At 52.9% G+C, this 16,656-nt stretch overlaps 1 protein-coding gene across 4 annotated transcripts in view; it reads left to right on the top strand.

Annotated features, from left to right (window-relative positions):
- The window catches only part of CDHR2 (cadherin related family member 2), a 44,947-nt gene that overhangs the window by 19,349 nt on the left and 8,942 nt on the right, over nt 1-16,656 (top strand). For all 4 annotated transcript variants that reach the window (XM_006075541.3, XM_006075542.3, XM_025292971.2 and 1 more), the window contains 21 exons: nt 281-420; nt 531-584; nt 1,820-1,909; nt 4,098-4,187; nt 4,588-4,713; nt 4,790-4,936; nt 5,019-5,094; nt 5,194-5,312; nt 5,440-5,673; nt 6,552-6,707; nt 6,789-6,950; nt 7,231-7,292; nt 7,559-7,802; nt 10,054-10,293; nt 11,997-12,066; nt 12,197-12,802; nt 13,944-14,015; nt 14,443-14,492; nt 16,061-16,212; nt 16,362-16,470; nt 16,561-16,649. In XM_006075541.3, coding sequence (XP_006075603.2) covers nt 281-420; nt 531-584; nt 1,820-1,909; nt 4,098-4,187; nt 4,588-4,713; nt 4,790-4,936; nt 5,019-5,094; nt 5,194-5,312; nt 5,440-5,673; nt 6,552-6,707; nt 6,789-6,950; nt 7,231-7,292; nt 7,559-7,802; nt 10,054-10,293; nt 11,997-12,066; nt 12,197-12,802; nt 13,944-14,015; nt 14,443-14,492; nt 16,061-16,212; nt 16,362-16,470; nt 16,561-16,649 — 3,088 coding nt within the window. The remainder of the gene's footprint in view (nt 1-280; nt 421-530; nt 585-1,819; nt 1,910-4,097; nt 4,188-4,587; nt 4,714-4,789; nt 4,937-5,018; nt 5,095-5,193; nt 5,313-5,439; nt 5,674-6,551; nt 6,708-6,788; nt 6,951-7,230; nt 7,293-7,558; nt 7,803-10,053; nt 10,294-11,996; nt 12,067-12,196; nt 12,803-13,943; nt 14,016-14,442; nt 14,493-16,060; nt 16,213-16,361; nt 16,471-16,560; nt 16,650-16,656) is intronic.

The raw sequence follows: 16,656 nt of genomic DNA, 5'->3' as shown, positions 1-16,656 counted from the left end.
CTAGGTCCATCCATGTTGTTGAAAATGGCAAGATTTCATTCTTTTTTTTATGGCTGAAAATATTCCATCTTGTACAAAATGTACAAAATATTCACACACACACACATATATATATCACATCTTCTTTATCCATTCATCCATTGATAGACATCCACTGATGTCTTGGCCCTCCTAATTTTAAAAGAAGTTAAATGTACCTGCGGGCCTTGTGGGCAGCTTGGACAGGCCAGCATTGAACTAGGTGGCCGTGGACCCTGGGCATTCCCTGTCCCGTCTGCAGGTGCCGAGGCCTTCTGGTTGGCAGCTCAGGACCAAGAAAATGACGAGCTGAAATATGGGATTAGTGGCTCCAATGCCTACTTCTTTAATGTCACCTCAAATACTGGGGAAGTGAAGCTGGCCAGCCCTCTGGACTATGAGGTAAAGGAAAACAGCTTGGGAAGGCCTTGTGAGGGGTAGGGTGGTGGGCAGGGCCCTGGTGGACACCCAAGCAGGGCTCACCTTGGTGCCTGTCTCTCTGCCCACTGCAGACGCTCTACTGGTTCGCCATCACCATCTCCGTGAGCGACAGTTACAACAACCGAGTGAGTCAGCAGCGGGAGGGAGGGGTGATGGTCCCAGGATCAGAGGACAGGGGCCTGAGGGACCACGGCTAGTGGTGACCCGACCTCAGACAAGCAGAGCGAGCCTCAGTTAACAAAAAACAAATTGAATGTTTATTTTTATCAAAATTATACTTGTCCATTTTTCATCATACACTATTACCAAGATTTTAGTATTTACTATTAATTTGTTTTAATTATATGCATATGTTTATATATATTTATGGTGTATCTATTTTGCATATCTACTGTTTGTAGACATACTGTTTGTATATTTGTGTATCTACTGTTATCATGAATTGCATTATTAATTCATATTAATATGTGTATTAATAAGAAAACAGATGCCAAACAACTCCCTACCTTCTCTCCTCTGAGATCATCATTTTCAACTCCTTTGACTAATGGGCTGGTCTCAGTGTTCATGTTTCTCAATAACACGCTTATACAGCTACGTCTGTGTCTGTGAAAGTTGGGGGTTTTCTCTTTATGACCTGTTCCTTAAAACCTATGCATTAAAAGATGACTTGGATATTCATAAATACTTTATAAGAGAGATACTTTCTGTAATACTTCCCAACCCACTCCCAACTAAAGTATCCACCATCACTGTTTCTTATCCCTCACTAAGCACTGGCATACATATATGCATCCATGGAAGAAAGATTGTAGTTTTCGGTGTATTTTCTTAAACCCAAATGGAATCCTACTGCCTGTATGGTCTTGCACTGACTTGTCCACTCAACAATCAGCTTTGGAGCCTTTCTGAATCTGCACAGAAGTCTCCCATTTCCTGTATGTCTATGGCCCAGTGTGGGGACGTACCATGGTGCTTAGCTGGTCTCCTCAACACTTAGGTTGTTCACAGCTTTATTTTGTGGCTAACAAAGCTAAAAGGAAGATTCTTGTAATAAGACTGCTGTGTTTTAGATTTCTTAAATGACCTAAAATACTCTCCAGTGGTTCAGCAAACATGTGGAAAGAGAGAGAGAGAAACTAAATAAGGGGTAAATCTGCATGAAGAGTATCAGGAGTTCTTTGTTCTGTACTTGCAACTTTTCTGGCATTTGAAATGGTATCAAATAGAGAGTCACCCCAGACACTGCCTGATTGTTCTCCTGAGACGCTATGCCAACTTGCATTCCTGTCCAGGCACTTCTGAATTTGTTTTCTCAAACTCCCATGTTTTCTGGCTCACCTGGGCTTCTGACTTGCAGGTGCAGAGGGAAATGCAGGTGATTGTAGAGGACAGAAACGACAATGCGCCTGTTTTCCAGGGCATAAGCTTCTCCGCCAATGTCAGCGAGGTAACATCTGCCTTACCAGGGTGGGTGTATAGAATGCAGGCATCCCACAAATCTGCTCAGAGTGGGAAGGACCAGAGACAGTCAGCAGGTCATCCAGGATTGGGAAGAGTGCCTCCTAGAAAGGGCAGCCACAGGAACCAAATTCAGGGAGTTGCGTGTAACCCCATGTACAAATAGTTACAGCAACATTTTTCAATCCATCACACTGGATTGGAGTTCTTTAAGTTATGATCATCCCAGGTGGAGAGGAAGAAATTGATTTTCTCATGTGTCTGGACATTTGAATGGTCTATCTGGTTCAAACATGGCTGGATCTAGGCACTCAAGCCAGTCATCAAGAACAGACTTCTCTCCGCCTTGCACCTCTGTGACTCTTGCTGCCTTCATCCTGGACTTGGGGGAGAAGTTCTCTCTCGTGATGATGAAAGTGCCCCCAGCAGCTCCAGGCTCACATCCCACTGGCTTTGAATTGCAACAGAGACTGTCTCTTTCTCAGTGGTCCCAACCAACACCCCAGGGCTGACTCTCATTGACCCATTTTGGGTCACGGGCATGTGCCACCATTGTTTACTGGGCTTCCCAGGTGGCTTTAGTGGTAAAGAATCCACCTGCAATGCAGGAGATGTAAGAGACACAGGTTTGATCTCTGGGTCGGGAAGATCCCCTGGAGAAGGAAATGGCAACCCACTCTAGTATTCTGGCCTGGAAAATCCTGTGGACAGAGGAGCCTGTTGGGCTACAGTCAATGGGGTCACAAAGAGTCGGACATGACTGAAGCGACCTAGCATGCATGCATGTCCATCAGTTGAGGGGTGTGGAATGCTCCAGTTGTCAAAGTCTGCATCATGGGCCTTCCCCTTTAGCAAGGGTGACAGCCGGACTTGAACTGCATGGGCAGGGAGTGGTCCACAAGCAGGAAACACACCACTCCTGAGTCTTCATTACTACGTGGATTCAAAGACCTGAGAGGTGTGCCCTACCCCCCTCCCCCCCCCAGGCCAGACAGAGGCTGGTGAGGTCCAGACAGACCTTCAACAGGCTCTATTGAATGCCTACTGTGTGTCTGGCACTGTCCTTGGTGCTGAAGATATCTGGAGATGATAGACTTGGTTGCCACCCTCAGTAGCTCACATTGTAGTGAAGATCACAGACCCTAATGAACAAAACATTAAGCAGATAGGATTATTTCAGACGGTGTTGTGTTCAATGAAGAGCATAAGGGGCTGCTTTTAGGTTGAGCCAGTCAGGAAAGTCTTCTCTGGGTGGGTGATACCTGAGCAGAACTAAATGTCAAGGAGCCTCCCTGGGCTGCTCCAGGAAAAGGATTTTCCAGGCAGGGAATAGCAACTGCTGTGAGGTGTGAATCAGCCTGGAGTGTTGTAGGCATAGCTAGAAAGCTGCTGTGGATGGAAGGTGGAGTGTGAGGAACAGGTGAGGTCAGAGAGGTGGACCTGACCTGAGAGTGATGTGGTCTGGCTCAGGATTTTCAGAGATCTCTCTGGCCACCTTGTGGAATTAGTGAGCATGTGGCCAGGTCCTGGGGCAAAGGCATCCTAAAAAAACTTTCAGCTCTGAAGAGTACTGTCTGAAACCTGGGCTGGAGGCTACAGAGAACCCACAGGGAAGTTTAAGCAGGGGAGTGGCAAAACCTGAGTTCTGGAATGACCATTTATACTGGCCCTGAGGGGCTCAGCAAATTAGAAGCTAGTTCATGTAGAGAGGGGGCTGCATCAGGGAGAGGAGAAGTGGGAACTCTGCTTCCTGACGATGTACAGATGCCCCCAGAGGCCCAGCCCAGGGGAAGAAAAGGGGGCCACCTTGGAACACTGGGCTTCAGGTTCTGGAAGGTCTGTCACTATCCCCGTGGTAGGGCTGTGGGCCCTGGAACTCCAGGTGGGGGCATGTGCTTGGGCATGAAGAAAATGGATTGGAACTCAGAGTTGATGAAACCTTTTGTATTAGAGCGGCTTCCCTGGTGGCTCAGAGGTTAAAGCATCTGCCTGCAATGCGGGAGACCTGGGTTCAATTTCTGGGTCAGGAAGATCCCCTGGAGAAGGAAATGGCAACCCACTCCAGTATTCTTGCCTGGAGAATCCCATGGACGGAGGAGCCTGGTGGCCTCAGTCCACGGGGTCACAAAGAGTCGGACTCGACTCAGAGACTTCACTTTCACTTTCTTTTGTTACAGACCTTGCCGGTGGGCTCCCTGGTGTTATCTGTGCTGGCCACAGACAAAGACACAGGCTCGGCCGGCGCGGTGGTATACTCCATAGAAAAGGTGAGAGTGTATGGTCCACGTGAGAGTGTAGGCGCTGCTGCTCCTCGTGGCCACCAGGGGGCAGCATCTCCCACACAACCTGCAGGGACCTTGCAGCCCAGGAGCTAGGCCATGGCCCAGCCCTGGTCCCCACACCATCCTCTGGCCCCCTCTGGCCCCATTTGGTCCAGTAGCCTAAGAAGGGTACCTGCTGCAGACTGAACCCTTCTCCCCACCCTCTCACCTGGAGTGCTGAGGCAGTATCTTGCCCATTTCTCAGAGGCAGAAACTGAGAATCAGAGAGGTTATGTGACTTGGTGAGGTCAAGAGCAGAGCCAGGATTCGACCCCAGGCCTCTGAGAGAAGGTCCTAGGGGCAGGGCCATCCTGGGGCAGCCTGGCCTGACTGTGCTATGCCTCAGGTCATTCCTGCCACGGAAGGCAGTGAGTACCTCTTCAGGATCCTACCCAATGGTTCCATCATCCTCAATGGCAGCCTCGACTACAACAGCAAGAGTTCCTTCTATCAGCTGGAGCTGAAGGCCTGTGTGAGTGGGGGCACTGGTGGGGGCTGGGGGCATGGGGACCCGAGACCCAGATTCACGGAGACCCGTCTCCCGGCAGGACTCGGGCGGCCTGTACAACAATCACACCGTCATCCAGTGCTCCTCATCTGTCTTCGTGTCCATCTCTGTAATTGACAAGCCAGACCTGGACCCCCAGTTTGTTAGGGAGTTTTACTCAGCCTCCGTGGCTGAGGATACACCCCAGGTATGCTGGGCACCTGGTGGAGGGCCTGGGGGGAGCTGAGAGGTAGGGAAAGGGTCTGGCTACTGACTGTGCCTCCCTGCAGGGAACCTCGGTGCTGAAGGTGGAGGCCATGGATGGTGACAGAGGCATCAATGACCCTGTGATCTACAGCATCTCCAGTGAGAACGGGGTGTCCCTAGGCTGGGGCTGGGGCAAGGGAAGGGGTGGGGGCTCCGTCAGAGCCACTGGAAGGAGCTGCTCCTGTTGCCTCTTCCCAGATTCCACAAGGCCTGGCTGGTTTGATATTGGCAAGCAAGATGGGGTGATCACAGTCAACAGTCCCCTGGACAGAGAGCAACTGCTGGAGGAGGATGAGGAAGTGCAAGTGCAGGTCACGGTGAGTGAGGGGGCCACTGCCCCCTTTGCACCCCCACTTTCTGCACCCCCACTTTGACCTTTGATCTCAGCTCTTTTGGGATGCTGGTTCTCTGACCTCTGCCTTCCGGCTTCAACTCTGCTCTCAGGCCACCGAGACGCACCCCAACATCCACGGGCAGGAGGCCAAGGCGAGCATATGGGTCACGCTGAGAGTGACAGACGTCAATGACCACGTACCTGAGTTTTACAACTGCAGCCTCCAAGACTGCGCATTCACTCCCAACGAGACTCAAGTCAACTTCACTGGCTACGTGGATGAGCACGCCTCCACGCGCATCCCCATTGAGGACCTCACCATGGTGGTCTACGACCCAGACAAGGCAGGCGCACCCAGATCATAGGCAGGGTGGGCGGAAGTGATGATGGGGGATCACTGGGGAGGGGAGGTGGCGAGTCACCAGCAGAGCGCCGACCATGGTACACAGTGTCGCAGTGGGCGACCGCAGAGCCGACCGTGAGTGGTGGTGACAATCAGAGTTTGAGTGACATTTGGAACTGCTGAGTGATGCTGAGCTGGTGGGAGGTCTTGTGTTCAGGGCGGAGCTCAGTGGTGGGGAATGGAAAGGCAGGATGCTGGGTAATGTTGAGTGGAATGTCACTTTCGGTGGTGTTGTGTAGAGGGTAGTGATGGGTAGATGGTGAAGTTGAGGGGAGCTGGTAGTGGATATTGGGGGATGTGCGAGGTGTTGAGCACAGACGCTTCTAAATGGGTGTCAAATTGGAAGGTATTCTCGGGAGAGGTTGGGATTGAGTGGTGGATGATTTGGGTAGCACTGAATGCTGAATAGCTACAGTGGTAGTGACAATGAGTTGATACAAAGTGTTGAGTGGAGGATGATTTTGGGTGGTGGTGGTGGTTGGGTGGTGTGTGGAGTTTACCCGGCATTAAGTGGAGAGGGTATGGAGCAGAAGGGGCGTGTGGGTAATGGACCGATGTTGGGCACCGATGGTGTTTGGTGTTGGAGTGCGTGGTGGAGGGTGGCTGGTACAGAAGACTCAAAGGGAGTGAGCGGTGTCCGTCCAGGCTCTGCAGCCCAGGCTGGGGCCCACAGTGCCTCAGGGAAGTCTTCTGATGAGCCCACATCTACAGGGATAGTGACCAGTCCACCCTCCCAGGGCCTGTGGCCAGGGATTGGGGGAAAGACGCAGGAGGGTACACTGCAGTACGGGGGTCCTTACTTACAGCCCACCTCTACAGGGCAGCAACGGCACCTTCCTGCTGACCTTGGGGGGCCCGGATGCCGAAGCCTTTAGCGTCTCCCCGCAGCGGGCAGCGGGCTCGGTGGATGTGCAGGTGCTGGTGAGGGAGCCGTCGCTGGTGGACTACGAGAGGCAGTCCGTGATGCTCGTACAGGTAAGCGGTGCTAGGCGGCCCAGGGGAGCCAGCCATGGGGCTCTCCCATCCCCATGCCGCTGCCTCTTCCTCTGTCCTTAGGTCACAGCCACTGACTCTGTCAGCGGGAACACCTCTGTTGCCTCGGTGACCATCCACCTTCGAGACACCAATGACGACAGGCCCACGTTCCCCAGCAGCATGTACAACCTCAGCGTCTTTGAGCACAGTGCTGTTGGCTATGTGGTCACCGACAGCATCCGCGTGAGTGACGGGACAGGGGTGGACTGGGCTGGGAGAGGCGTGGAGATGGGCAGGCCTGGGGCTGTCCCTGCCAGAGTCTCTGCATCATCTGGGGTCATCAGATCCCAGCAAGCGTGCATGTACATGTGAGTGTGCAAGGGTGAGCATGTCAGTCTGAGTAGTCAGGGGCTTCTCCCTTCGGCTCAGGAAGCAAGCCTGCCCTGTCCTCATCAATTGCACAGTCAGCAGCTAGGGCATGGCTTCTGCTCAGTGTCCCATTTCCTGTCTCTCTACCTCGCAGGCCTCCGATCCCGACACAGGAGAGGGGGGCCGTATCACCTACAGCCTGCTTCCAGGGAATGGGTAACGTCTCTGATGGGAGCGGGGCAGGTGGTAAGGGGGACCCAGGTCCGCCTCTCTGCCTCACAGTGGGGCTAGAGGAGCCAGATAAAATATAGGGTACCCAGTTACATTTCAATTTCAGATAAATAAATTATTCTTTTTTTGTTGTTGTTGTGTAAGTAGGTTGCAAATATTCCATGGGACGTCCTAAAATACTTTTCATTGTTTATCTGAAATTCAAATTGAAGTGGGCATCCTGCATCTTTTTTCGCTCCATCTGGCCGCAGGGCGGACATCTTTGCAGTGGATCCAGACTCGGGGAAGGTGACGGTGAGCAACAGCGAGCTGCTGGACCGGGAGAAGCAGGCTGTGTACTACCTCACGCTGCAGGCCACGGACGGCGGGAACCTGTCGTCCTCGACCACGCTACAGATCCATGTGCTAGACGTCAACGATAACAGTCCCGTGGTCAGCGGCTCCTACAACATCTTTGTCCAGGAGGAGGAGGGAAATGTCTCCGTGACCATCCAGGTGCGAGCCAGCCTGAAACTGGTGGGCGGAGGGAACAGGCCCAGGGCACCAAGCCTGGCTCTGTGGTCATGTTGGCCCTGTGCTGGAATCTGGGCTCTGCTGTGTGGCCCTGAGAAAGTCACTCAGTCTCTCTGGGCCTCCATTTCTTCTTTGGAAAATAAGGTCAATCATAGAACTTATTCCCAGGGTCATAAAGGATATAAAGTACTGCCTAGCACAGAGCGAGCCCTCAAAAACCACACTGCTCTTTAAAATGCAGGTCCCGGCCTCACTCCAAAAAGAATTTGAGTGGCTTAGATTTAAAAGTATAATAAAAGAAATGAAGAAAAAGAGAAAATAAACACAAATCATGTCCAACTCTATGTGACCCCATGGACTGTAGCCCGCCAGGCTCCTCCATCCATAGAATTGTCCAGGAAAGAATATTGGAGTGGGTTGCCATTCCCTTCTCCATGGGATCTCCTGACCCAGGAATTGAACCCAGGTCTTCTGCATCACAGGGAGATTCTTTACCATCTGAGCTACCAGGCGGTGTAAGCACAAAGGCAGGGTTAAACCCGAAGCCATACAATTGCTAGGAGAGGGCTGAAAACTCAGTTGTGAGCTTCATAATGGCCAGAGCAAAAATGGAAATGAGACCAGTGGCCAGGTTCTCAGAGACGAAGAGATAAGAACCAACTGTTGGCTCCAGAGGAACACTGGGGAGAAGGTCCTGCACTGAATCATCAATAAGGACGTCTTTTGAGAAGCAGGAAACAAAGTCTTCAGAATGACAATCATGTGGCCACGGGGCCCTCCCGTCTTTCTGGGGCTTGTGGTTTCCTGATCTCTTGATAACCTTGTGAAGTAGCTGCTCTAATGGTCCCTATTTCGCAGAAGGAGAAAACAGGCTTAAAGAGGTTATGTGACTTTTCTGTGGTTGTACAGCCAGTCAGTGGCAGTGCTGAAACCTGGGTCTTTCTCCATGCATCTCAATGTTTCTCACCCTGGTCTGAGAGCTCTTTGGGGGCAGGAGCATCTCAGATATGCTGCTGGAACCACAGTGTCCGGTTTCAGCCCTGGGAAGTGCTTGGCGAATCAGCCGGCCTGAGTTCAGAGTGCTGCGGGATGAACAACCGGAGTTTTTCATTTCATAAACAAGAACCCGACAGATCTAAAACAAAGTAGCTATATACAAATGATGCATTACTTTCTCTTTGTGGGACCTCCTTCCATGAAAGATTTCATTTCTTTCTATGAATAAACCTAGATATCTACCTACAAAAAAAAAAAAAGAGCTGAAGGTGGCAGTATGCAGGGAGGAGACGAAAGAATTGGGTCCAAGTCAGACTAGCCCAGCTCTGGATTCAAAGCCACATTTGCTGAGCACTTAAATGCAACAGGCCCTTTGCTGAGCAATGGGTCCTCCGAGATGAATTCACCATAATTCCTGCTTCCAGAGAGGGCGGCAGACCATCATGCAAGGGTGTCACTTGTGCTGTATGGCAGGCGGCACAGGGGTGGGGGAAGCCCAGCGGAGGGACCAACCTGACCTGGAGTCAAGCAGACACGGTGTCGAAGGCATTTGTGTGTGAGCGCAAAGCCCTGATGGCAGGGGAGAGCCTCTTGGGCTCTCTGTGCCCAGTCACCCTAAAGGCACACCAAGCGTGTGCTCAGGAGCCTGGCAGGACAGGAATACACACACACACAGATTGGGTGAAGAATTTCAGCTACTTAAAAAAAAAGCACTGAAGTAGTCATGATGAATCAGAATCTTGTTGGATTTCACACTTACTTTTTTGGCTGCACCACGTGGCCTGTAGGATCTCAGTCCCTCCACCACCACCCCCAGCCAGGGACTGAATCTGGGCTCCAGGAGGTAAAGTCCAGAATCGTAACCACCAGGCCACCACGGAATTCCCCTACACTTACTTCTGTTGGTTAACTTTTACATTTGACTGTCTGTAGTATATTGCCCCCACACCTCTCACCTCGCTAGAATATCAGCTCCATACGGGAACTGTCTTATCACAGCTCTAGTCCCAGTACCTGCAACAGGGCTGGGCATGTGGTAGGTAAACATGTGTGGGATGAAGGAATGACCTCAGTGTTTAAGACCTCAGAAGGTCTTTCAAGCTCTTGTTGGTCCTGTCCTCTTAGCTGGGAGACAGGGGCTGGGAATTGGGGAGCAGCCCTCTGATTTTAGGAGGGGGAGGCCCATGGGTGGGCAAGCACCTGATGGCGGGCATCCCAACCCTGCTCACCTGCCCAGGCTCACGACAATGACCAGCCAGACACCAACAACAGCCTGCTGCACTTCAGCCTCCTGCCCAGCCCCTTCAGCCACAACTTCTCAGCGGACCCCGACAAAGGCATTCTCAGAAACCTGGGGCCCTTGGACCGAGAGGCCATCGACCCTGCTCTGGGGGGCCGCATCGTGCTGAGCGTGAACGTGTCTGACTCTGGCGAACCTGCCCTGTGGACCACAGTCAATGTCACCATCACCGTGGAGGTAAGGCCCGGCTCAGCTGGGGACGGGGTTTGGGATGAACCCCGTATTGGGAGGCTCCCGAGAAGGTGGCCTGTTCTGCCTCCTCCCAGCTCAAATCACATTTCTGCCCTTGCAATATGGTGGGTAAAAGAGTTCTGGAGCCAAGCTGATGGGTTAGAGTCCTGGCTCATTGGTTGTGTAACCTTAGGCAATCAGTCAGCCTCCCTGTGTCGTCAACTTCCTCATCTGTAAAATGGGGATGAAAATAATATGAGTTAATAAATGGAAAGTGTTGCAAAGAATGCCCGGCCTGGAGAAAACACTCAGTGCACACCTGGCCCTGCGAGGGAGCAGGGGTTAGCTCCATCACATTGATCAAAAAACTAAGGCGCACAGAGGTTCAGTAGCTTGCCTGGGTCACAGAATGGGGCTTTGAATCCAGTCTGTCTGGTTCTAAGGCTGCTGTCCGGCCACAAGCACCTTACGTCCACGATGTAGCTGGCGCCCCCTTGGGTTGTGCGGTGAACAGCCTGCGCCCCTGTACACAGCAGTCTTGTTTCCCACTGGGTTGGGATGTGACACTTTCCTACAAGGATCAGGATGAGACATCAGGGAAAACAGAAACAGAAGCCAGGTGAGGACTCACCAGTTGTCTTTGGGGGTCGGGGGCAATAGGCCATAAAGAAGGAAAAAAGGCAAAACTGCCTTTCTTGAGCCATCAGGGTTCTTTCACACCCATGAGCCCTGTGAGTAGGGATGACGACCCCAATCTGCAGATGAAGACACTGAGGCCCAGAGCGGTCAGAGTCACACACGAGGAAGAGATGGAACTGGGTTGAACTTGGAGCTGTGCTCGTAGCTCCTCCTGTGAGGACGACCTTGAGAAGGCAGCTGACCATGGGCATGGGGCAGTGATGCCATCTCTGGGAAATCTCCATCAGAAATTCCATCTGGTCAAGAACGAGAGGGCTCTAGTTTTCAAAAATGTCCGTCCTACCATTATTTAGAAAAAGCCAAAAGCAAAAGTCCATGGGCCGCCCTGGGGAAGGACCCGGAGAGCCAAGAGCACTCAGCATACCAGTGTCGGGGTAGGAGGTGCAGGAGAAGTTGGCCTGATGCTCTGACACAGGAGCAGCACTCTGCATGGGTGACCACAGAGGCCACTGGGAAGGGAAGGCGAGAACAGAACGCAGTGGGCATCCGAAGGCAGGACCAGGTCCAACCCTGGCATATGCCCCCAGCGCCTCCCCACCTGAGCTCAGAGAGAGTGTGGTGGGGCCAACCAAGGGTAGGACGGACAGGAGGAAGGAGGGGACCAGGAAAAACTTGGGCATTTGTGGGATCAAGGTGGTATTGGGGCCAACACAGTAAATCCGAGAGATGGGGAGTCAAGCTGGGCCAGGCAGGGACACAGGTGGGGATGCAGAACCATCCTCTGGAGAGCAGGGTCTGAGACAGCTGTGAGTGGTGGGCAGGGAAGCACAGTGTGCACCCAGCTTCAGAGGGCCTGCCGCGGACCTCGGAGCCCCGGGGGGTGGGGTCTGGGCTAGTTCTGTCCTCTTGAAGTCTGTTTCATCATCTCTGAAGTGGGCAGCGCTGTCTGAGGAGATGGACAGAGAGAATGGACCGCAGGTCAGGGGAAATATTGGCTTCTCAGGCTGTGTCTGGGGGGGCCCAATCCAGGGGCCTGAGTTCCCTAGGCTCAGAACTGCCTCTGTCTGCAGGACATCAATGATAATCTGCCCATCTTCAACCAGTCCAGATATTTCTTCTCAGTGAGGGAGAGAGACCCAGGTAAGTCCTCCCTGGGGCTCCCTGGGTAAGTCAAGGGCAGGCCGGAGGCCCCCATGGCGGGTGAGGACGGAGGATGCCTCCAGTGGCCGCCAGGCTGGGGGTCCCTCTGCACTCTGCCCCTCATCCACAGGAGTGCAGGTGGGCATGGTGGAGGCCTGGGATGCAGACCAGACGGAAGCCAACAATCGTATCAGCTTCAGCCTGTCAGGGAGCGGCGCCAACAACTTCATGATCCGAGGCTCGGTGCTGGGGTCTGGGCAGGCAGTGGGCCGCCTCTCGTTGCCCTCGGATGTGAGCCTGGACTACGAGACACAGGCCTCCTTCAGTCTGATCGTGAGTGCCGAGAATGCGGACACCCAGGGGCGTGAGACTACAGCAGAAGTCCTTGTGACTGTGGAGGATGTGAATGACGTGCCACCCACCCTGGACTCAGCCTCGCTCCAGGGCATCCGGGTGGCCGAGAATGGCTCACAGCACGGCATTCTGGTCAACGTGGTGGCCCAGGACAGGGATACCATGTCCCAGGTGGAGGTACAGCTCATGAATGTCATCTGCACCAAGGCTGGAGTTGACGTGGGCAGCCTGTGCCACGGCTGGTTCTCTGTGCTGGCCAATGGCTCGGTGATCATCAACCAGAGCGAGGCCATCGACTATGAGGCCTGTGACTTGGTCACGCTGGTCGTGCGGGCCTATGACCTCACAACAGACCCCCGCTTCCAGGCATACAGTGACAACGGTGAGGCAGCCTGGCCTGCAGGGCTCAGCAGGCTGCAACGCAGGGGCTGTGGGGAAGGACTAGAATTTGTAAGGTCTGGGTTCAAATCCTGGCTCCGGCCCCGGCCAGCTGTGCCCCTGGGAAAGTCACGACACTGCCCTGAGCTTTAGTTGCCCCATCGGTCAAGTGGAGTTGGGTAGTAGGTTGCCTATGAAGAGTACATGAGAATATGTATGGAAGGCATTGAGTGCAGTGCTTGGCATGCTGTTGTTGTCCAGTTGCCCAGTCGTGTCTGACTCTTTGCAACCCCATGGACTGCAGCATGCAGGCCTCCCTCTCCCTAACCATCTCCCCCGAATTTGCCCAAGTTCATGTCCATTGCATTGGTGATACCATCCAGCCATCTCATCCTCTGACTCCCTCTTCTCCTCCTGCCTTCAATCTTTCCCAGCATCAGGGTCTTTTCTAATGAGTTGGCTGTTCGCATCAGATGAACAAAATACTGGAGCTTCAGCTTCAGCATCAGTCCTTCCAACAAGTATTCAGGGTTGATTTCCTTTAAGATCGACTGGTTTGATCTCCTTGTTGTCCAAGGGACTTTAGCACTTAATGCTGTGATGCTGAGAGGCAGTGTAAAGAGACGCTTCAGAGCCAGGTGTGTGCTCAGATCCCACCTCTGACACCAAGTAGCAATAACAGTCACATCAACAGCCAGCATGTATTGAATCCTTACTACAGCCCAGACTATGCTAGGCACCTTGCAAGCATTTCACCATTTTACTCCCACACAATCCATATGGTAGGTGATCCCTAGCCAATTTTATAGATGAGGAAACTGAGGTACAGAACAGGCAGTTCAATAATCTAGCTTACACAGCTAACCAGGGCCAGAATAATGTTGTGGCCAGGTGGGACGTACCTGGGCTGGGCTCAGTCCTGGCCCAGTGGTCTCACTGTGTGACTTTGGACAAGTTGCTTATCCTCTCTGAGGTCTGGGGAGGATGCTCCCTCCTACACAGGCCAGAGGAGACTGAGTTAGTAGGGGAGGGGTCTGACCATGGGTGATGCATGGGAGGGAGGCTGCTGGGAACAAGCCTGAGGACCAGGCTTTGTGGGTCAAGTCTTGCTTAGAGACCAAAGCCAGCCAATCTTTTCCCTCTAGGAAGCCTCCCCATCACCATCGAGGATGTGAATGACAACGCGCCTTACTTTCTGCCTGAGGATAAGACTTTTGGTAAGCTGCAAGCCCCTCCCTCCCCACCCACACTGTACTCTGCCAGAACTACCTTTGGGCAACTCCCACAGATGCTGCTCAGACCCTAGGTGTGCCCCTGGAAAGGGAGGAAGGCCTCCAGCCCTGTCTCTCTCTCAGGGATTCAACAGGAGGAGAGACCCGAGTTTTCACTCTATCTCTGTCCCAACTCACATCTGATCCTGGGCCCGGCCCTCCTTCTCTGGGCCTCAGTTTCCCCATCTGCACAATGGGAGGTGGAGGACCTGCTAACTAGCGGCTCAGGGGTAGCAGTAATGGGGGTCTGGCAGTAGAGAGCTTAAGGGCAGGTTTGGAGGGATGAGCCCCGAGCTGGGCTTATTATGGTCAGCAGTTGCCCCAGGGGGCACTGGCCCTGATGCCACTGACCTCTTCCTGTCTACACTTGCAGTGATCATCCCAGAACTCGTCATGCCCAACCAGCAGGTGGCGTCCGTCCGGGTAAGGCCCTGGCTCCAACCGTTGTCAGTCACATCAGCCCCAGGAAATACAGGGCCTAGGCCTGTGGGTCTTTCAGCCATCCTCCAAATGTTTAAACACTAGAAAGAAAATGTATTAACTCTCTGGGATGGAAATGATGCACCTGCTTAATTGATATCATTAAACTCCATTAATTGTTAAGTGTGGTATTCATAAACAATTCATGATCCTAAAAACCACTTGCAGTGCTTTTCTTCAGAATTCTGGACTATTACAGAGAAATCACAATAACTGTAAATTAAACAAGTTCCTCGTATTAAATGATTTCCAGAGCAAGCTGCAAAAATGCTTTCAATTTTTATGGCAGTGGATGTGTTTATATTAGAGGGTGGTGGCTGTCCCCGCAGTGGGTGGGGCTGAGGCCTCCCCCACAGCCCTGGGGCCTGGGCCTGGCCAGGCCTTTTAACTGAGCCGGGGAGCTGCTGTGCCTTTTAGGAACTCACTTTCCCTTCCAGACAAGAAGCTGTCAGCCCTTGGCAGTGACTCCTTAGGGTTTAGGCGTTTTATATGTGGGTGGCCCTCCTTGAGTTATGGAAAGGGCATGGGTGTGGAGATGGTTGGGTCTGGCCCTCCTTACTTACAGCCGAATGTGCCCTGGGGAAGATAGGTCTCTGTCAGAACCCCAGTGTCCTCCCATAAAAGGGGAATAGTAATTCTCCCTTTCTGGGCCTTCCCAGGTGGCGCTAGTGGTAAAGAACCCGCCTGCCAATGCAGGAGACATAAAGATGTGGGTTTGATCCCTGGGTTGGGAAGATCTCCTGAAGGCGGGCATGGCAACCCACTCCAGTATTCTTGCCTGGAGAATCCCATGGACAGAGGAGCCTGGTGGGCTACGGTCCATGGAGTCACAGAGAGTTGGACACGACTGAAGCCACTTAGCACGCATGCGATTCTTCCTCTCTAGGTTCTTTCTAGGCTCAAAGGGTCAGTTTTCCAATCTTCAGCCCTGGCTGAAGATGTTCATTCCAACGTCAGGAGTGTGGCCCTGGCTTTGAACAATTTTCTTTAAATCAACTCCCTTTTGAAACGTCAGCACCAGCTTTAGCCTCATCCTGAACAGTGACATCAGTGGCCTCACAGCTCTGTGTGTTGGTCATATTCTTCTCCGAAAGGCACTAGAGTGAATAAAAATGCCTCATTTCATGGTCCGCTGGGGGAATTCATACTCCTGTTAGCGAGCGCTGAAAGGAGGGGTCTGGGGGAAGGTGCTTGGTACACAGTAGGTGCTCAGGACAACTGAGTGTCCCTAAGCTTGTGCGTGTGTGGCAGTGAGAGGGGGAACCTTCCCAGGGTGACCTTCTACCTGGGGGAGACTTGGGCAGTGACCTGTTGAGTTGAAGCAGGGACGTATTCAAACACTGTTTGTTTAAAGCATTTGGTCAGTGGTCTGGGGAAGGCCAAAAGAGTTCACAGCGGGGCCAGGCTCCCAGGCTACCCTAGCTTCATATTCCTGCTAGGAATCTGAATTCCTGGAGGGGTGCCTGACCTGGCCCAGCCCCCAGAGTTTGTTCACTCTTTCTTGCTCCCAGGCCAGAGATGACGACTCAGGGAACAACGCAGCCATCCTGTTCTCCATCTTTCAAGTGGATTTCATCGCTAAGGATGGGGCCGTGACCCCTTTCCAGGGCTTCTTCCGGGTCTCCACTTCCTCGGAGGCCAGCGTGTTCACTGGCAACATTGAGTAACTGTGGGCAGCCCCCGGACAGGGGTGGGGGAGCCAAGCGGGGCCTCAGGGCAGTGAGTTCCCCATCCTAGGAGGGGTCCAAGGGGGTTCTGAGAGGACTCCAGCTTGGGTTTCAGAACTGAGTGGTGCCCTCCTACCTTCCGTAGCCTGGTGACCAGCCTTGATTCCACTCTCCAAGGCACCTACCAAGTGACGGTCAAGGCCCAAGACAAGCCTTCTGAGGGTCCTGCCCAGGAAGCCAAAATCACCCTAAACGTGAGTGTTAGGTTCTAGCTCAGTTCCCAGTGCCCTCTGCCAGCCCCAGGGTCCCTTGCGTCTCCTCTTCCTCATGTCCCCCTCCCATAGCTCTTCACCGTGGACCAGAGTTACCGCGTGAGGCTGCAGTTCTCACTGAACAAAGAGGACGTGGGCGCCAACTCGGACAAGATTAAAGCGTAGGTC

This window comes from Bubalus bubalis, chromosome 9 (genome assembly GCF_019923935.1).
Source record: "Bubalus bubalis isolate 160015118507 breed Murrah chromosome 9, NDDB_SH_1, whole genome shotgun sequence".
NCBI lineage: Eukaryota > Metazoa > Chordata > Mammalia > Artiodactyla > Bovidae > Bubalus > Bubalus bubalis.
This window is presented reverse-complemented; position numbering and strand designations above follow the sequence as displayed.